Source organism: Bos indicus, chromosome 4 (assembly GCF_029378745.1).
Source record: "Bos indicus isolate NIAB-ARS_2022 breed Sahiwal x Tharparkar chromosome 4, NIAB-ARS_B.indTharparkar_mat_pri_1.0, whole genome shotgun sequence".
In the NCBI taxonomy this organism is placed as follows: Eukaryota; Metazoa; Chordata; class Mammalia; order Artiodactyla; family Bovidae; genus Bos; species Bos indicus.
This window is the reverse complement of record NC_091763.1, coordinates 17,381,121-17,402,511: the sequence shown is the minus strand read 5'-3', so window position 1 is coordinate 17,402,511 and position 21,391 is coordinate 17,381,121. Positions and strand designations below refer to the sequence as shown.

Below are 21,391 nucleotides of genomic sequence, written 5' to 3'. Positions count from 1 at the left end.
CTCAATATGCCAGCAAATTTGGAAAACTCAGCAGTGGCCACAGGACTGGAAAAGGTCAGTTTTCATTCCGATCCCAAAGAAAGGCAATGCCAAAGAATGCTCAAACTACCACACAATTGCACTCATCTCACATGCCAGTAAAGTAATGCTCAAAATTCTCCAAGCCAGGCTTCAGCAATATGTGAACTATGAACTTCCTGATGTTCAAGCTGGTTTTAGAAAAGGCAGAGGAGTTGCTATTGGTTTACTTTTCGTGAAGCCATGTCTGGACGCGGCAAAGGCGGCAAAGGTCTGGGGAAAGGCGGCGCTAAGCGCCACCGCAAGGTTCTGCGCGACAACATCCAGGGCATCACTAAACCTGCTATCCGCCACCTGGCTCGTCGTGGTGGTGTGAAGCGCATCTCTGGGCTCATCTACGAAGAGACCCGCGGGGTCCTGAAAGTGTTTCTGGAGAACGTGATCCGGGACGCGGTCACCTACACCGAGCATGCCAAGCGGAAGACAGTCACCGCTATGGACGTGGTCTTATTTAAAAAAAAAGAAAAGGCAGAGGAACCAGAGATCAAATTGCCAACATCCGCTGGATCATGGAAAAAGCAAGAGAATTCCAGAAAAACATCAATTTCTGCTTTATTGACTATGCCAAAGCCTTTGACTGTGTGGATCACAATAAACTGTGGAAAACTCTGAAAGAGATGGGAATACCAGACCACCTGACCTGCCTCTTGAGAAACCTATATGCGGGTCAGGAAGCAACAGTTAGAACTGGACATGGAACAACAGACTGGTTCCAAATAGGAAAAGGAGTACGTCAAGGCTGTATGTTGTCACCCTGCTTATTTAACTTATATGCAGAGTACATCATGAGAAACTCTGGACTGGAAGAAGACAAGCTGGAATCAAGATTGCTGAGAGAAATATCAATAACCTCAGATATGCAGATGACACCACCCTTATGGCAGAAAGTGAAGAGGAACTAAAAAGCCTCTTGATGAAAGTGAAAGAGGAGAGTGAAAAATTTGACCTAAAGCTCAACATTCAGAAAATGAAGATTATGGCATTCGGTCCCATCACTTCATGGGAAATAGATGGGGAAACAGTGGAAACAGTGTCAGACTTTATTTTTCTGGGCTCCAAAATCACTACAGATGGTGACTGCAGCCATGAAATTAAAAGACGCTTACTCCTTGGAAGGAAAGTTATGACCAACCTAGATAGCATATTCAAAAGCAGAGACATTACTTTGCCAACAAAGGTTCGTCTAGTCAAGGCTATGGTTTTTCCTGAGGTCATGTATGGATGCGAGAGTTGGACTGTGAAGAAGGCTAAGCACCAAAGAATTGATGCTTTTGAACTGTGGTGTTGGAGAAGACTCTTGAGAGTCCCTTGGACTGCAAGGAGATCCAACCAGTCCATTCTGAAGGAGATCAGCCCTGGGATTTCTTTGGAAGGAATGATGCTAAAGCTGAAAATCCAGTACTTTGGCCACCTCATGCAAAGAGTTGACTTATTGGAAAAGACTCTGATGCTGGGAGGGATTGGGGGCAGGAGGAGAGGGGGACGACAGAGGATGAGATGGCTGGATGGCATCACTGACTTGATTGGACGTGAGTTGAGTGAACTCCAGGAGTTGGTGATGGACAGGGAGGCCTGGCGTGATGCAATTCATGGGGTCACAAAGAGTCGGACATGACTGAGAGACTGAACTGAACTTACGCTGTCATAAAAATTATAGAATGCAATGTTATCTACTATACTTGCCATGCTTTACATTAACTATTCAGACATTATCTTATAGATAAAAGTTTGTACCCTTTTCAATTTTTTTAAATACCATAAATATAATTTATCATTACTGTAGATATATAGTGCCTTGATTTTGCTTTTATTCTGCTCCTGTATTCTGGTTTTAATATATCTTTTTAAGTATATTTTTTAGCCTTTTCTGAAGATGAACACATTTAGTGTTTGAAAATGTTTTCATCTCACGCTTAAACTTGAATGATAATTTGAATATAGAAAGATTTGAAAAATAAATAGAAAGAAAATAAGCATCTATTATGAGAAGTGCTGTGGAGATTACCTATTGCTGACTGAGTTGGAAAATAATGAAGGGACAAGGCACTATTTATTTTAAATAGTATACTAAGGAAAGACCCCTCAATTATGGGTGATTTAAGCAGAGTTCAGGAGCTAAAAATACAGAGTAGCATAAGTACCCTAACCAACAAAGTAATGAACAGTTACAAAGGCTCTGAGTTTGGAGTAGGCGTTTCAGGCAATGTGACAATACAGGATCTCTGAAGCTTAGCCACTGAGAGTGTACTGAAATGAGATAAGAGAGTTGGGAAGTGCCATATCATACGGAAACGTATGTCCCATAGTAGGTAGCTTGTATTTTATTCTTAGGGTCATGATTAGTAATTAAAGAGTTTTCATTAGCTTTGATTGGAAAACAGCTTACAATGATGTAGAGAATATATAGTAAGGCAAGATACAGAGAAAAATGGAATTAGAAGCTATGGTAAATTTGGTGGCCAAGAAGGGGACGAAAATAGTAGAAATGGAAAGGGGATAAATTTGTGAACTATTCTTCAGGCAAATACATCAGTAATTACTGGAGTCAGAAAAGGCAAGAATCAAAGCAATTGGAGAAATGGTAGTTTTAAAGATTAAAGATAATGAATAAAAAAATACCTGGCACACAGTAAGTATTTAAAACAGTAAATTATATTCTCATTACTTCCTAATTCATTATATTTTCTTTTGTAATATAATTTCAGTTTTTGTTATGTTTTTAACACAAAGAACTACTGCAACAATGTAATTCTTGACATTCTTTAAAATTATGTTTTTCAATGACCAGCAGAGTTTATAGATCTGTGACTGTTAAAAGCATAAAATTTTAAATAATAAAACATGCCTTCCTAGGAACATTTTGTTCCCAGGGAACAATTTGTTATTTTCGTAGCAAAACCAGGGGTGTGTATGTATCTGTGTCTAAGACAGAGAACATAACACCACTAATTTTTCTCCTATAATGAAGATTTTGGAGAAAAATTTTTGATATTCACATTTTGAATAGAACTTCCCTAATTAGCTGAATTATACAGATATATGTTACTATCTGCCTGCATTTGGAATTATTCTCTACACCCATCCCTCTAATCATTAATAATTTGAATTTTTTCCAATTTGAGCAACAATGCAGGTATTTTCTTTTCTTTTTTTTTTTTTTCCATCTCACATCCGGCAATATTTCACAATGAAAATCTTTGATACAGACATTCTTCCTAATTAATAATTTGATATCCAGAACAGTCTAGCAGGTGCACACACATATGTATTCTTTGTGGGTTTTGTGTGGAATTATTTATTCTCTACTAAGAAGTACATGTGTATTATTCTAGCAATAGTGAAAGCTAAAGTCGCTTAGTAGTGCCTGACTCTTTGTGACCCAATGGACTGTAGCCTGCAGGCTCGTCTGTCCATGGGATTCTCCAGGCAAGAATACTGAGTGGGTTACCATATCATCCTCCAGGGGATTTTCCCAACCTAGAGATGGAACCCAGGTCTCCCGCATTGCAGGCAGATTCTTTATCAACTGAGCCACCAGGGAAACCCAAGAAAAATATAAAAATATTAAATAACAAAAGAAAGCTTTGTTTTTTATTGTTTTTCTTTTTTTAGTTTCTCATAGTTTTATTTATTTATTTTTTTACAGACTGTTAAAAGGCTGTAGTAGATGTTTTAAACATTTCTCATCTACTTTTTCAGTCCATCCACAGAATGTCACTGAGTATTGTGCAGAAACTGCTTGGGTCCTCATTAACAAGCCTCACTGCTGACGTACTTTCTGATAAGGTTTTGTGAATTTTTCGCATTAAAAAACTTCAGAAACTAGATTTGCCATTTCCACAGCATTCCCTCTGCCAGATCCTTTCTCTTAGATGTGGCATGTACCAGTACAAATAACCTGTGAAAGTATCGTATTGCTTGGTATCTCAATACAATACTGAATTTTTAAAATTTATTTAATTTCTGAATGGGTACTAAATGCACATGACACAAAATTCAAAAGATTTAGAGTGCACCCATTTTTAAAAAGTGATATGCTTGTTACCCTTCCTTACCCTGTCCCCTAAACACTCACTTCCCTTTTCTGGAGGCAACCACTTTTATACATTCTCTGCATCTCCATTCAGAAATATTCTATTTGTTTATAAACATATACACGCATGTGCATGTTTGTGCATAGATGCATGCAAACAAACCCATTTCATATATTTGTGTGTATCAGTTAGCTACTGCTATAGCATACAGCACCCCAAAATCAATGGCTTAAAATAAAAGCCATTTTCTTTACTTGTGATTCTGTCCTTTACTAATTTGAGCTGGCTTGGCATCAACTGGGTGGTTTTTCTGGAAATGTCCTTTGGGGTCACTTAAATGACCATAATCATCAGCAGCTTATACAGTCCTGAAAAGACAAGCATGGCCTCACTTCCATTTCTGACAATCGGTGTTGGTGGTCCAAATGGACCTTTGTTTCTACGCGATCTCTCCTCCCAGAAGAACCAGGCCTGCTTCTTCATATGTTGGTTGTTACTTTCAGGTTGTCAAGAAGGCAAGAGCAGAAGATAGATTCAAAGACTCTTGAAGCCTAGGTTTGAAATTCATCTGCATGCTTTTGGTCAAAACTAGTCACAAAGTCAGCCCATACTGAAGGGATGGGGAACAAATGCCACCTTTTATGGGGAAAGCTGAAAAATACTCTAGACATGTTTTCAAAGCATGTGTGTGTGTATGGCATACACACATTCATACAAATGGGAAAATATCATAAAACTGTTGTATACCTTGCTTGCTTTCTTAAAAGTATAGCTTAGTAATTTTTCTATGAGTGTATACAGATGTACTTCATTTATCAGTTATCTACCACTGGTCATCCATTAATGTTTCCAGGCTTTTGCTATTATACTCAATGGTGCAATTAATTTCTATGTTTATTACATCTCCATGTGTATGAGCCTATATGTGGAACACCTAGTGTTGGTTTAATGGGTATGTGCATTTTAAATTTTGACAGATATTTGTAAATAGCTTTCTGTTGATTTTAAATGTGTCATGCATGCATGCTCAGTTGCTTCAGTCATGTCTGACTCTGCAATCCCGTGAACTATAGCCCACCAGGTTCCTCTGTCCATGAGATTCTCCAGCCAAGAATACTAGGGTGGGTTGCCACGCCCTCCTCCAGGAGGAAGAATCTTCCCAACCCAGGGATCAAACCAGCATCATCTATGTCTCTGCACTACAGGCAGATTCTTCACTGACTGAGCCACCTGAGAAGCCCCTTTAAATATGTCATCTCCTCCAAATACAGTACCCATAGTAACTTAGAATATGACCTTATTTAGTAACAAGGTCAATGTAGACATATTTGTTGAGATGAGAGGAGTAGGGTTTGTTCCTAACCCAGTATGACTGATGTCATTTAAAAAAGGGAAAGTTTAGAAACAGACACACAGACACAGGAATGCCATGTGAAGACTGGGAATGTGATAACCCAGGTGTCTGATGGTGCCAGGAAACTACCGCAATTTAGGAGAAAAACCTGCAGCGAATACTCTCCTAGAGGTTTCAGAGAGAGCAAGCCCACACCAATGCCTTGATTTTGAATTCCGGGCCTCCAGAATTGTGAGACATTAATTTCTGTTCAAAGATACTCAAATTTTCATTTCATCAGTTGTAGAAAACTAATATACTCTCCATGAATATAACACCAATTTATGATCGCCAGCAACACGCCTGAGTGTACCCCTTTCTCCACTTGCTTCCAGTTTTTTACTTCTGCCAGTTTGGTAAGCAAAAAAACATAACTTGTGGCACTTTTTCTTCTTCTCTCTTTCAAGTCAGATTGAGTACTTTATCAAATATTTAATAGCCCATTTGTTTTTTCAGAGAATTAGCAACTTGGAATAAACTGGGTCTTAGAAATAAAATAGCAACATTGTTTTCTCTAAAATATGCTTTTCTTAGTGATTCAGTGGCTCTATAGAATAAAAATGTTCTTAATTACATAGCATCATGGATCTTTTTAAAGCTATAGTCTCACTTGAGAACACTGAACTTGATGTTCTTTCTCAATCCACCCCTTTCCTTATACTCTTGATCTCATTTTGCATTTTTATCAGTGTTACCTGTGCCTCTTCCAAGGTGTCAGAAAATAGTTGTGTGTGTATGTGCGTGCCCCAGAGTGATGGTGACCAACCACAGAGACAACATGGACAAGAAAATGTATGATTAGAAGTCAGCAGGAAAAAAAAAAAAAAGAAGTCAGCAGAGATGCCTGATAATTATAGATAATTGCCCTAGCAGGAAGTAAATGGAGGCTTTATTTTAAAGAATGAACCTATGTTCTGGAACCCACTCCTTGTTAATTAGCCAAGGTATGGAAAGAGCTAGACTACCCTAGAGAAACTGCTGTTCTTTGGATGCGGACAGCAGTAAGTACTGTTGAGAGGCAGGGCTTATGTCCCATTGGTTATTCAGTCTCTAAGTCGTGTCTGATTCTTTGAGGACCCCAAGGACTGCAGCACTGCAGCCTTCCCGTCCTTTCACTTTGCCTGTCTCATTGGAATCAGATGTAAAAACCTTTCTGTGGCTCAGAGGTCTTTAGCAGCATCTATGGGATGGGTCAATAATAATATGAGAGTTACAATAATATGTAACTCTTTGTTACATATTATCAAACAATAATCCCATCTTCTCATTGCATGAACTTTTATTTAAGACTTTTGTGGAACATGGAGAATTGATCAGTCTAATTAGGTTTATAATCTAATGGGAAAAAAAAGGACAGATTGTAGTCCAAGTGGGGAGACATTGACTTTTAAAGTTCAATTTAATTCAGTCTCTCAGTTGTGTCCGACTCTTTGTGACACATGGACTGCAGCACATGAGGCCTCCCTCTCCATCAGCAACTCCCAGAGTTTACTCAAATTCATGTCCATTGAGTCAGTGATGCCATCCAACCATCTCATCCTCTGTCGTACCCTTCTCCTCCTGCCTTCAATCTTTCCCAGCATCAGGGTCTTTTCAAATGAGTCAGTTCTTCGCATCAGGTGGCCAAAGTATTGAAGTTTCAGCTTCAGCATCAGTCCTTCCAATGAATATTCAGGACTGGTTGCCTTTAGGATAGAATGGTTTGATCTCTTTGCAGTCCAAGGGACTCTCAAGGGTCTTCTCCAACACCACAGTTCAAAAGCATCAATTCTTTGGCACTCAGCATTCTTTATAGTCCAACTCTCACATCCATACATGATTATTGGAAAAACCATAGCTTTAACTAAGTGGACCTGTGTTGGTAAACTAATTTCTCTGCTATTTAATAAGTAAGTTGTTTGGGTTGGTCACGGGCTTCCCTGGTGGCTCAGAGGTTAAAGCATCTGCCTGCAATGCAGGAGACCCAGGTTCGATCCCTGGGTCAGGAAGCTCCCCTGGAGAAGGAAATGGCAACCCACTCCAGTATTCTTGCCTGGAGAATCCCATGGAGGGAGGAGCCTGGTAGCTTACAGTCCATGGGGTTGCAAAGAGTCGGACACGACTGAACTACTTCACTTTCACTGTCTTTAGGTTTGTCATAACTTTGTCACCCTGCTTATTTGACTTTTTAAAAATTCCTTCTATTGTTTGGGGTGGAAATTCTGAAGATTGCATGTAGTGGAAATCACTTAGTGATTTTGAAGTGCAATGCAACAGATATTTTGTTTGCTGAAGTAGCAGTGACCCCAATGGAAAATCACATAGAATGCTGCCTATAACTTATTTTATTCTATTATTGCAAACATTATTCCCCTTCTTGTTTCTCTAACTATTGCTCTTAAAAGACTCTGGCAACCAAATTACCTGATGTTACTTTTTATTTTCCACATTCTCCATTTAGAATATTTTCGCATTCTAAACATTAATAGGAAAATAAAACCCATGGCATGGGCAGAAGAAGAGAGATGTAGAAGAATAAAAGTGCATAAATAAATCATAAACTGATACTACTTCCTAGATAAGCAAGGACTGGATTAATCAATATCATGCAATTTACAGTGTATAACAACTTTTCCTTGTTATCAAATGCTATGTAACAAATCACTCCAGAACTTACTGGCTTAAAACAATAACAATATTTAGTCTCCTCACAAATCTGCTGTTTGGGCAGGGCGTAGAGGAAGCAGCTTGTCTCTGTTCTACTTAGTGTCAGCTAAAACACTGTGAAAACAGAGATAGAATCATCTAAAAGCCTGCTCACTCATATAACTGGCAGCTGATGTGGGCAGACTCAAATAGCTTCCCCCAGCTTCTTCAAGCCTGGGGGCTTGAACTGCTCCAAGTCTTCAGGAGGCTATCTTTTTGTGGCCTCTAATTGTGGTCTCTCAAGCATGACAGCTTTAGGAATCCCAATTTCTTACAATCTTACAGTTCCCTAGACACACCTCCTGAGAGAAAACACCAGGTGGAAGGTCAAGCCCCCTTTTATGACATAATCTTAAAAATCACATAGTGTCACTTGCAAAACATTTTATTCATCAAGGTGGTAACAAAGCCCCACTAGGTTCAGAGGGAGGCAAAATCAACTCTGCTGCTTTTGTAGTTTGATGAGATTCTGGAACAGGGAGGACCAGATATATTACTGTAGCTAATTTTTAAAAATAAATTGCTATATTTAAAATGGATAACCAACAAGGATCTACTGTACAGCCCAAGGACCTCTGCTTAATGCTATGTGGCAGCCTGGATGGGAAGAGGATTTGAGGGAGATTGAATACATGTATATGTATGGTTGAGTGCTTTCTCTGTTCACCTGAAACTGTCACAACATTGTTAATCGGCTATCAGATCAGATCAGATCAGATCAGTCGCTCAGTCATGTCCGACTCTCTGCGACCTCATGAATCGCAGCACGCCAGGCCTTCCTGTCCATCACCAACTCCCGAAGTTCACTGAGACTCACGGCCATCGAGTCAGTGATGCCATCCAGCCATCTCATCCTCTGTCGTCCCCTTCTCCTCCTGCCCCCAATCCCTCCCAGCATCACGGTCTTTTCCAATGAGTCAACTCTTTGCATGAGGTGGCCAAAGTACTGGAGTTTCAGCTTCAATATCATTCCTTCCAATGAAATCCCAGGGCTGATCACCTTCAGAATGGACTGGTTGGATCTCCTTGCAGTCCAAGGGACTCTCAAGAGTCTTCTCCAACACCACAGTTCAAAAGCATCAATTCTTCAGCTCTCAGCCTTCTTCACAGTCCAACTCTCACATCCATACATGACCACAGGAAAAACCATAGCCTTGACTAGACGAACCTTTGTTGGCAAAGTAATGTCTCTGCTTTTGAATATGCTATCTAGGTTGGTCATAACTTTCCTTCCAAGGAGTAAGCGTCTTTTAATTTCATGGCTGCAGTCACCATCTGTAGTGATTTTGGAGCCCAGAAAAATAAAGTCTGACACTGTTTCCACTATTTCCCCATCTATTTCCCATGAAGTGATGGGACCAGATGCCATGATCTTAGTTTTCTGAATGTTGAGCTTTAAGCCAACTTTTTTACTTTCCACTTTCACTTTCATCAAGAGGCTTTTGAGTTCCTCTTCACTTTCTGCCATAAGGGTGGTGTCATCTGCATATCTGAGGTTATTGATATTTCTCCCAGCAATCTTGATTCCAGCTTGTGTTTCTTCCAGTCCAGGGTTTCTCATGATGTACTCTGCATATAAGTTAAATAAACAGGTGACAATATACAGCCTTGACGAACTCCTTTTCCTATTTGGAACCAGTCTGTTGTTCCATGTCCAGTTCTAACTGTTGCTTCCTGACCTGCATACAAATTTCTCAAGAGGCAGGTCAGGTGTTCTGGTATTCCTACCTCTTTTAGAATTTTCCACAGTTTATTGTGATCCACACAGTCAAAGGCTTTGGCATAGTCAATAAAGCAGAAATTGATGCTTTTCTGGAACTCTCTTGCTTTTTCTGTGATCCAGCGGATGTTGGCAATTTGATCTCTGGTTCCTCTGCCTTTTCTAAAACCAGCTTGAACATCAGGAAGTTCACAGTTCACATATTGCTGAAGCCTGGCTTGGAGAATTTTGAGCATTACTTTACTGGCATGTGAGATGAGTGGAATTGTGCAGTAGTTTGAGCATTCTTTGGCATTGCCTTTCTTTGGGATTGGAATGAAAACTGACCTTTTCCAGTCCTGTGGCCACTGCTGAGTTTTCCAAATTTGCTGGCATATTGAGTGCAGCACTTTCACAGCATCATCTTTCAGGATTTGGAAAAGCTTAACTGGAATTCCATCACCTCCATTAAATTTGTTCGTAGTGATGCTTTCTAAGGCCCACTTGACTTCACATTCCAGGATGTCTGGCTCTAGGTCCACTACAAAATAAAAAGTTTAAAAAAATACACTCTGCCAATAACTGATTTTACCCTGTACCACTCCCTACCCTCTTTACAATCCCAGCTTTTATGTATTGTTCTTCATGGAACTCCCATAGTGGGTCAGATGGTTAAAAAAAAAAAAAAAAAGACAGACCACTGCAATAAATTGGCTTCTATCACAAGAATAAACTAGATAAAATGGAATTAATGCATTCAGGGTATCTTACCACTACCTGTTTTCTTCTATTCCTATTAAAATGCTACTATGATTACACAAATAAATTAATTTTTAAAGTACAAGATTCTTCACAAATCCAAGTGACCAATTCAATCCAGTGTATTCTAAAGAAGATAAGAGTTCAGAAATTTTTTTACAGGGTTAGTTAAAACAGAGCTAGACAGAATGGCACATTTCACTCAAGCTCCTAGCTTTTGTTTATGTCTGATTCAGCTAAAACTCAGATTCCTATTTCCTTCTGCTTCCAAAGCATGAATGCTAGGTAGTGGAAAAGATTGATTAAGAAGTTCAAACGGAGAATAAGAAACCTGTTCCAGGACTGCTCTGGGAGGGCTTTGAAGTTCATGGCTGGGGGGAGTTATGAAACTACAGATTTAAGCTATTTGTAATGAAAGGGTTGGTTTTCATTTTACCAGTTAAGCTAAATTCTTTCCTTTAGAAATAACTTTCTCCAGAACTAGTGTCATGGAGTAAAAACTTTTGGGGGTGGGGCTATCATTTGCAGTCTCCCTTGGAGTAGAAAATGAGAACTTTTTAATATCAGAACTCTATAAAAAGAGTTACCTAATTAATATTATGTCTGGAAGTCACCTCTTTCCTCTCAGACAGATGATTAGATAGAGAGATACAGATATGTATCAATGGACACGAATGAGCATCAGCATTACTTCAAAGTCATATATAACCATGTGCATAAGAGAATGTTAAATGGTTACAATGGGTATATCTAGTAGTGCAGCAGAAAAATCCTTGGATTTGTAACTTAGAAACCAGAATTTGATTCCTGAGTTAATCCTTGATTTGCTCTGTGACCTTCAACAAATCACTTTAATCAGTCTTCCCACCTGTAAAATGAAAATATTAACTGCCTTATTCTTGCACTTTTTTTGTGAGGATAAACTGGCACCCTTCAAATACATTGAAATTACTTTGAAAAGTGCAAGTAATGGTATGATCACATGGTTATACAGCTAATACTGGACTTGATATCTTCCTTTTTCCCAATCTGCTTAGAATTGTCCCTTGATAAAGACCATAATCATTCACTTAGTCACCCAGTCCAGAAACAGAGGATCACACAGACCCGTCTTCTCCTAGGTGCTCTCTGTCATAGTGCCCTTTTGCATGCCCCCTCACTGCCAAGCTTACACTTTCTCTGCTTCTGGTACTGACTCAATCAATTCATCCTGTGCAAGTTAATTAGGAGGTTTACCCTCTGAGAAACAGTTTATGACATCCCAGTCCTATTAGAGAAGTGCAAGTTTAGATGCATTTTAAATCACTAGCAGCCATGAAATTTAAGGACACTTGCTCCTTGGAAGAAAAGTTATGACCAACCTGCTACTGCTGCTGCTGCTGCTAAGTCGCTTCAGTCGTGTCCGACTCTGTGCAACCCCAGAGACGGCAGCCCATCAGGCTCCACCGTCCCTGGGATTCTCCAGGCAAGAACACTGGAGCGGGTTGCCATTTCCTTCTCCAATGCATGAAAGTGAAAAGTGAAAGTGAAGTCACTCAGTCGTGTCTGACTCTAGCGACCCCATGGACTGCAGCCTACCAGGCTCCTCCATCCATGGGATTTTCCAGGCAAGAGTAATGGAGTGGGGTGCCATTGCCTTCTCCATGTGACCAACCTAGACAGCTTATTAAAAAGCAGAGACATTACTTTGCTGACAAAGGTACATCTAGTCAAAGCTATGGCTTTTCCAGTAGTCATGTATGGATGGGAGAGTTGAACTATAAAGAAAACTGAGCACTGAAGAATTGATACTTTTGAACTGTGGTGTTGGAGAAGACTCTTGAGAGTCCCTTGGACAGCAAGGAGATCCAACCAGTCCATCCAAAAGGAAATCAGTCCTGAATATTCATTGGAAGGACTGATGCTGAAGCTGAAACTCCAATATTTTGGCCACCTGATGTGAAGAACTGACTCATTAGAAAAGACCCTGATGCTGGGAAGATTGAAGGTAGGAGGAGAAGGAGACGACAGGATGAGATGGCTGGATGGCATCACCGAATCAATGGACATGAGTTTGGGTAAACTCCGGGAGTTGGTGATAGACAGAAAGGCCTGGCATGCTGCAGTCCATGGGGTTGCAGAGAGTCAAACACCTCTGAGCAACTGAACTGAACTGAACTAAATCATTTTTTCTGGATTTCCTTTTTTTAATCTTCTCATTGATTTAGGGTAAAATTTTACCTTTACAGCATTACTAAGCTGATAATAAAACTGATATGCTAAATGTGAGAGGCAAAAGTAATTAACCTCTTATTGTTAACAAGTTTTCACTATGTTAAGGAAACTCTTAATAATAAAATTAATATAATTATGTAGTCTATATTCTTCCAAAATAATACAATAAACCCAGACATTAATTTTAAAATATGAAAAAAGACTCAACTCATATTTTTTAAAAGTGCACCCTAAAAAAAATTCAAAAATAAAACCCAGAATAAAATATGAAATCACTGATAAATGTAATAACTGAAACTTTCAGTTCAGTTCAGTTCAGTCGCTCAGTCATGTCCAACTCTTTGCGACCCCATGAATTGCAGCACACAGGGCCTCCCTGTCCATCACCAACTCCCGGAGTTCACTCAGACTCACATCCATCGTGTCAGTGATGCCATCCAGCCATCTCATCCTCTGTCATCCCCTTCTCCTCTTGCCCCCAATCCCTCCCAGCATCAGAGTCTTTTCCAATAAGTCAACTCTTTGCATGAGGTGGCCAAAGGGCCGGAGTTTCAGCTTTAGCATCATTCCTTCCAAAGAAATGCCAGGGCTGATCACCTTCAGAATGGACTGGTTGGATCTCCTAGCAGTCCAAGGGGCTTGCAAGAGTCTTCTCCAACACCACAGTTCAAAAGCATCAATTCTTCAGCTCTCAGCCTTCTTCACAGTCCAACTCTCACATCCATACGTGACCACAGGAAAAACCATAGCCTTGACTAGAGGAACCTTTGTTGGCAAAGTAATGTCTCTGCTTTTGAATATGCTATCTAGGTTGGTCATAACTTTCCTTCCAAGGAGTAAGCATCTTTTAATTTCATGGCTGCAGTCACCATCCGCAGTGATTTTGGAGCCCAGAAAAATAAAGTCTGACACTATTTCCACTATTTCCCCATCTATTTCCCATGAAGTGATGGGACCAGATGCCATGATCTTCATTTTTTGAATGTTGAGCTTTAAGCCAACTTTTTCACTCTCCTCTTTCACTTGAATCTATATTTTAAGTAGTTCTGGACAAAATAATCTTAATATTAAGTGTACTCATTTTAACAGATAAATCATAAACAATATACAAACACTTTAAAAATACAAGATTAAAGGAAGTCACATAAAACACATAATTTGTAAAATTAGAAATTGCTAAAGAAAGATTACAATAAATGTAAATTGTTATAAAAATCAAGTTATATTAAGCGTAACTCTATTCTACTTAAACCTTAAAATCCCTATGAAATCAATGTCATTGTATATTAAATGTTAACAGAAAATTAACCAATGCAAAGTATATTTAAGAAGATCAATAACTTACAAGATGACTGGGAATATTTCCAGAAATCAAAAAAGAAACAGATTTTCATATTTCATAAACTTTATGAAAAAAGTAAGGTTATTAACAAAAACCCCTATTCTATAATGTATATAGACTAAAGTACCTTTTTTAAAAAATAAAAAACTGAATAAATTTTTCCAAAAAAAAAAAGCAACTTAATAGCAAACATTTAAATATCTGACTTTCAATTTGGGGGAACTGTCCACATGTGGCCTTGCTCTCCCTGCCAACAGTCACATAGGCAACCTCCTCTCTCATTCTCAGCTATCCAGCAGTATGACTGCCTAAGTCTCCAGGTGACTTCTGGGCTCCAAAATATGAATTCTACATTTGCAAATATAACTAATGCATAAGCTACACCATCTCCATAATAGTTTCTAAACTTTAAAATGCCCAGCCAATTAAAGTGATATTATAATAGATAGTTATAAATTTATATTGATGTTTGCTCTGTATGTTCATTCACTCATTCATTCATTCACTTACTTATTATTTCCAGGCATTATATAATTATAAAACCTCATTGCAATGTTTGTAAAAAAAATAAAATAAAGGGTCAGAAAAGTCCCTGGATGGCAGATATCTAACAAGATATGTAGTGAAATAAGTTCTGAACATTTTAGGTCAAATAAGCCCAAAGTCACTACTTTTCTTGAGAATCCAGGTATTTTCCTTGGCTTCTCAAAAGCCAAAGGAACATTTCATACAAAGGGAACATATTGTACCAAGGGAACATTTCATGCAAAGATGGGCACTATAAAGGACAAAAATGGTATGGACCTAACAGAAGCAGAAGGTATAGAACAGAAACAGTATGCAGCGAACAGAAGCAGACAATATTAAGAGATGGCAAGAATACACAGAAGAACTTTGCAGGAAAGATCTTAGTGACACAAATAACCACAAAGGTGTGATCACTCACCTAGAACCAGGCATCCTGGAGTGTGAAGTCAAGTGGGTCTTAGGAAGCATGACTTTGAACAAAGCTTATAGAGGTGATAGAATTCCAGCTGAGCTATTCCAAATCTTAAAGGATGATGCTGTGAAAGTGCTGCACTCAATATGCCAGAAAATGTGGAAAACACAGCTGTGGCCACAGGACTAGAAAAGGTCAGTTTTCATTTCAGCCTCAAAGAAACGCAATGCCAAAGAATGCTCAAACTACCGGGCAACTGCACTCATCTCACACGCTAACAAGGTAATGCTCAAAATTCTCAAAGCTAGGCTTCAAGAGTACATGAACCAAGAGTTTCAGGATGTTCAAGCTGGATTCAGAAAAGGCAGAGGAACCAGAAATCAAATTGCCAACACTTGCTGGATGATAGAAAAAGCAAGAGAATTCCAGAAAAACATATCCTCCTGAATTATTGACTACACCAAAGCCTTTGACTATGTGGATCACAACAAACTTTGAAAAATTCTTAAAGAGATGGAATACCAGACCGTTTTACTCGCCTCCTGAGAAACCTGTATGCAGGTCAAGAGGCAACAGTTAGAGCTGGAAATGGAACAATGGACTGCTTCCAAATTGGGAAAGGAGCCCGTCAAGGCTGAAAATTGTCACCCAGCTTATTTAACTTATATACAGAGTTCAGTTCATTTCAGCAACTCAGTCGTGTCCAAATCTTTGTGACCCCATGGATGGCAGCATTCCAGGCTTCCCTGTCCATCACCAACTCCTGGAGCTTGCTCAAACTCATGCCCATTGAGTTGGTGATGCCATCCAACCATCTCATCTTCTGTTGATGATCCCCTTCTACATCATGCAAAACGCTGGGCTAGATGAAGCACAGCTGGAATCAAGATTTCTAAGAGATATATCAATAACCTCAGATATGCGGATGACATCACCTTTATGGCAGAAAACAAAGAGGAACTAAAGAGTCTCTTGATAAAAGTGAAAGAGGAGAGTGAAAAAATGGCTTAACACTCAGAATTCAAAAAGTAAGATCATGGCATCCAGTCTCACTTCATGGCAAATAGATGGGGAAACAATGGAAACAGTGACAGACTTTATTTTCTTGGGCTCCAAAATCACTGCAGATGGTATAGAAGCCATGAATTTAAAAGATGCTTGCTCCTTGGAAGAAAAGCTATGGCCAACCTAGACAGAGACATCACTTTAAAAAGCAGATACATTACTTTGCTAACAAAGGTCTGTCTAATCAAAGCTAAGGTTTTTCCTGTAGTCATGTATGGATGTGAGAGTTGGACCATAAAGAAAGCTAAGCACCAAAGAATTAATGTTTTTGAACTGTGCTGTTGGAGAAGATCTTGAGAGTCCCTTGGACTGCAAGGAGATCAAGACAGTCAATTTTCAAGGAAATCAGTCCTGAATATTCACTGGAAGGACTGATGGTGAAGCTGAAACTCCAAAACTTTGGCCACCTGATGAGAAGAATTGACTCATTGGAAAAGATCCTGATTCTAGGAAAGATTGACAGAGGATGAGATGGCTGGATGGCTTCACTGACTCATGGACATGAATCTGAGCAAGCTCCAGGAGTTGGTGATGGACAGGGAAGCCTGGAGTGCTATAGTCCATGGGGTTGCAAAGAGTTGACTATAACTTAGTGACTGAACTGACTGAATGAAGTATTTTCCTAGTAAAAATTCTCATGCCAAAATTCCACAGAATTCTGAAACTCTATTCTTTTAAAATAAGCAGATAACTCTCAAATAATCTCGGATTCTCAGGTGCCTGCCTAATATAAAGTTGGTGACAGCCTCACCAAACATCAAGACAACATTTGCCAATTTGGAGAAAGGCTCCCTCAACATATCTTTATTAACTGGTGAATAAACTTGAAATAGAACTCTAAGACTATAAACTGTTATGTTTTCCTAACAACCACAGGCTACGTTCCGTTACCAATTATATATAGTAAATCAGACATGAGTACTATGCATCTGAATATGTGAGTGAGTTCAAATCAATGAGTAGCTCTCAGAAGGCCATGGAGAAGTTTACACATGACTAAAACACCATAATATAAACTTGCCTCTTACACACTAAACTTTTTACAGTGCCAAATTGCCTAATCAAGGAGATCAAAGACTGAAGAGGGGATGAAGGGCAGAATAAGGGAGTTAACACAGTAGAGGCATGAGGTTTGCTCTACACCCTCTTGTTCACATGATACAGCAGGCATGTTTCCCAGGCTTTCACACTGATTGTTAAACCAAATAAATAGCCTTATATACTCTACATTTCTGAACTGCAGTCATTTTATATCATTTTATAAGGACATTCAAAAAATTGATTCCTGGAGTTACATTTGCTCCCTGGGGGAAATTCCTTAGACATGAATTTGTAAATCATAAAAATCAAATCATAAATATGAGCAGGTTCTTACAGAAGACTTTTTCTAATATATGGTATAATCAAAAGCAATATAATAGTATCACTTGGAAATATCCCAGTAGAAAACAATCAAACAAAAGGAACTCAGATAGTTACATATAACGGATAAATTTAAAGTATATGTCAAGCTGAAGTTCCAACAGAATCTGGTAATCATAATGCACAACATTGATTTTCATCCACAGAAACTGAGAATTCACTTACACAAATGCTTGGAAGCTTAATACTAAATATAAGATCTGAATAACTGACTATGACCTGTCTCCCAGAATTCTAACACCTAAAGTTTTGTCCTTTAAGCTATTTCATTATTATATCACAGATGTTCCCTTCACCTTATACTAAGATCTCTTTCCTTTGAAATCCAGATGCTGATACTCAAGGATGGTTTGGTTTGATTATGTCAATCTTAATCATAGCTTAAATCCCATCTCTCCTTTCTTCTTCAGACACTACCGGATTATAAGCTGAAAAAAAAAATTGACATTCTATCTCTGTTAACCTTTAGAGATGCTCAAGGAACTATTCCTTGTTTGTGAAGCCATCTAATTGCTAATCTATAATCCTTTTAATATGCTCTGCTTTTTGGATTGATCCATTGCCAGCTGACCTAACACTGCCCATAGCTATATTAATCCTATTACTCACATCCTATTAGAGTATCAGTGAAACTCTTAATGAATCCTGAAAAGCTTGCTTGCCAGATACCAATATTAAGGATGATTACACATGTATTTATTCTTTTATTCTTAATTATAAAGCTTCTGATTGTATTAATTTTATTCAGTGGGATTCAGCGTTTTTCTTCTCCACAGCTATCTGGGAGCTGACACTAGGTTCTGGGAAATATCAGTTTCTAAACGTTATTATCATACATATTGTTTTGATTCTTCTTAATGTAAATAAATCCACAAGATAATATGTTGTTATGTATTTTGAGATTAAATCCTGTTGTAAGGTAAAGTATGTTGCATATGGTAGAATTATTAAATAGGGTTTATTGAGGTAGATAACATATCCTAGCAAAAAGTCTGCATTTTGTGCTCCTGATATATTCATAGTATCATTAATCCCCTAATAGGATGGATAAATCTGTCATGGATGATAAGCCTACATGTTAAGAGAAGTACATTCTCTATTGAATTAATCACCCCATACGAAAGTGGAAAGTATCATCAGCCTGAAAAACTATGATACCTAACCATCAATTTTAGTCTGATGAGTGATTAAAGAGAATAGATTTTTTTTAATTGAAATGCATTGGCAATAAGATTCATTTTATTTAAAAAATCTGAAAAAGAAGGTGTATAGAAAAAACCCACTATCACTATTGATGATGATGTAACTGTGTCTCAAGAAAGCATAAATAGATGGAGCTTCATGGTGATTCAAGGTCCTAGAGACTGGAGCTTGTGGTCAGAAGAGGAGTTTGGAAGCTGCAGAATGGAAGCAAGTGTCTGTATAATAAGAGTCAAGCCAGTGCCAAGGAACCATGGATCCTGGAAGTACTTAGAATCTTGAGAAACAGTTAAATATAACACACATGTTTGTCATTGCAGCCTCCCTCTAGAAATTTTACCATGTATGTTTTATAATATAAAGCCATAATTGCCCTCTAATATATATCCATTGTCCCTTCACCAAATCACAATGATACCATAAAAAGCAGATACATGACTGCCAACAAAGGTCCATAGAGTAAATGCTATGGTTTTTCCAGTAGTCATGTATGGATGTGAGAGTTCGACATAAAGAAGACTGAGTGTTGAAGAACTGATGCTTTTGAACTGTAGTACTGGAAAACACTCTTGAGAGCCGCTTGGACAGCAAGGAAACCAAACCGGTCAATCCTAAAGGAAATCAACCCGGAATACTCATTGGAAGGACTGATGCTGAAGCTGAAGCTCCAGTACTCTGGCCACTTGATGTGAACAGCTGATTCAGTGGAAAAGACCCTGATGCTGAAAAAGATTGAAGGCCGAAGGAGAAAAGGGCAGCAGAGTATGAGATGGTTTGATAGCATCACTGATTCAATGGACATGAACTTGGGCAAACTCCAAGAAATAGTGGAGGACAGAGGAATCTGGCATGCTGCAGTCCATGGGGTCATAAAGAGTCGGACACAACTTAGTGACTGAACAACAACAACAATTTATAACAACAACAACTATACCATGAGTTATATTTAAAGACTCCAGTCTTAAGCAAAAATTTACATTAGTCTACTCATTGGAAAGGACTCTGATGCTGGGAGGGATTGCGGGCAAGAGGAGAAGGGGACGATAGAGGATGAGATGGCTGGATGGCATCACTGACTCGATGGACGTGAGTCTGAGTGAACTCCGGGAGTTGGTGATGGACAGGGAGGCCTGGCGTGCTGCGATTCATGGGGTCGCAAAGAGTCGGACACAACTGAGCGACTGATCTGATCCGATCTGATCTTCTAGTTATTGATCATTAGAAACTACCACTACTGTGTTTCTGAGTATCTGAGTAGAAGAAAAATAGGATGCCAATGAAATACAGGACATCAGGTTAAATCAAATGGATATATTTAAAGGATAAGTGCATTTCAAATATTGCATGGCACATACTTATACAAAACAAAGCATCTATTGTGTATCTGAAATTCCAATTTAACTTGGTATTATGTGTTTTTATTGATTAAGTATGGCAACTCCAGAGCAGTGGGCTAAAAGTGTGGGAGAAAAGACAGAGGAAACAATCTATACCAATACTACACATGCTTATTTAGCTATGATTCTACCTGTGCTGGCTGTAACATAAGGAAGATACCTCCAAAGGCATGGCTTTGTGCATAAGCACATTAAAATTATCCATCTTAGTGTTTCACCATTTTGGTGGACACTTGCTTTTTCTCTCCCTGGCTTTACATTTTAATTTTCACTTTGAAGCAGTATTATTTAACTCAACCTTTTGGAACATGATTTAAAAGAAAGACTATATATAAAAGTAAAGTAATATTGAATTAAATGAGACCTTTCTCTGTACAGGTGCAATTTTCAAAACAGCACGAGAGAGAGATTTTACACAGTAAAGTAAAAGCATTTAGAATTGAAACTCAAACCAACTAAAATAAATTCACACTTCAATTGTGACCTTCATAGCCCCCTAAATGCATTTTAAACAGTAGGCTGCTTTTCTTTTTATAGTGTAGAGCTGCATGTAATCGTAAAGGAGAATGGTAAATGTATACACTGAGCCAGTTATGCAGGGAATATGCCAGGTCCACATTCTGCCACCTGCCAGCCCTACTTCTTTCCTGATGTGTTTATCACAGAACTAGAACTAGATGTGATGAACAGTACAAAGTTACATTGAAGTAGGCAAATAAATGCACATACCCACTCTTGCACATTGTCCACAGTTACTTAAAGTCACTAGCTTTGGTAGAAAGAGAACTGAGGTGCAGTTTGAATTGAATAGAAATAATGAGTCTTCTATGATTTTTTTTTTTTAAGATAATCCAAGAGTTTCACAAATTCCTCTTTTATGGCACTGTTGTTAATTTCACTCGGCAGTTTGGCCATTCTGAGGTTTTTGGAAGTCCTTAATACAGAGAAATCGGAGAAGGCAATGGCAAGCCACTCCAGTACTCTTGCCTAGAAAATCCCATGGATGGAGGAGCCTGGTAGGCTGCAGTCCATGGGGTCGCTACAAGTCGGACTCGACTGAGCGACTTCACTTTCACTTTTCACTTTCACACAATGGAGAAGGCAATGGCAACCCACTCCAGTGTTCTTGCCTGGAGAATCCCAGGGACGGCAGAGCCTGGTGG

General features: G+C 38.8%; 1 protein-coding gene and 1 non-coding gene across 2 annotated transcripts; both read left to right on the top strand.

Moving 5' to 3' along the window:
• Positions 1 to 243: 243 nt before the first annotated feature.
• LOC139182650 (histone H4-like) lies at positions 244 to 3,873 on the top strand. Its single transcript, XM_070787402.1, has 2 exons — positions 244 to 522; positions 3,778 to 3,873. Exons 1-2 carry the CDS (start codon positions 262 to 264, stop codon positions 3,871 to 3,873), a joined length of 357 nt encoding a protein of 118 aa, XP_070643503.1. The 5' UTR covers positions 244 to 261.
• Positions 3,874 to 7,421: 3,548 nt separating this feature from the next.
• Positions 7,422 to 7,494, top strand: TRNAC-GCA (transfer RNA cysteine (anticodon GCA)). Its single transcript has one exon. It is a non-coding gene; the product is annotated as a tRNA-Cys (tRNA).
• Positions 7,495 to 21,391: the final 13,897 nt, after the last annotated feature.

What these genes read in the sequence shown, in the direction of transcription:
- LOC139182650 (XM_070787402.1), top strand. Translation starts at nt 262, where the DNA reads ATGTCTGGACGCGGCAAAGGCGGCAAAGGTCTGGGGAAAGGCGGCGCT. An exon ending in CAGTCACCGCTATGGACGTG is followed by an intron (nt 523 to 3,777) that starts GTCTTATTTAAA and finishes CTACTTTTTCAG; the next exon opens with TCCATCCACAGAATGTCACT.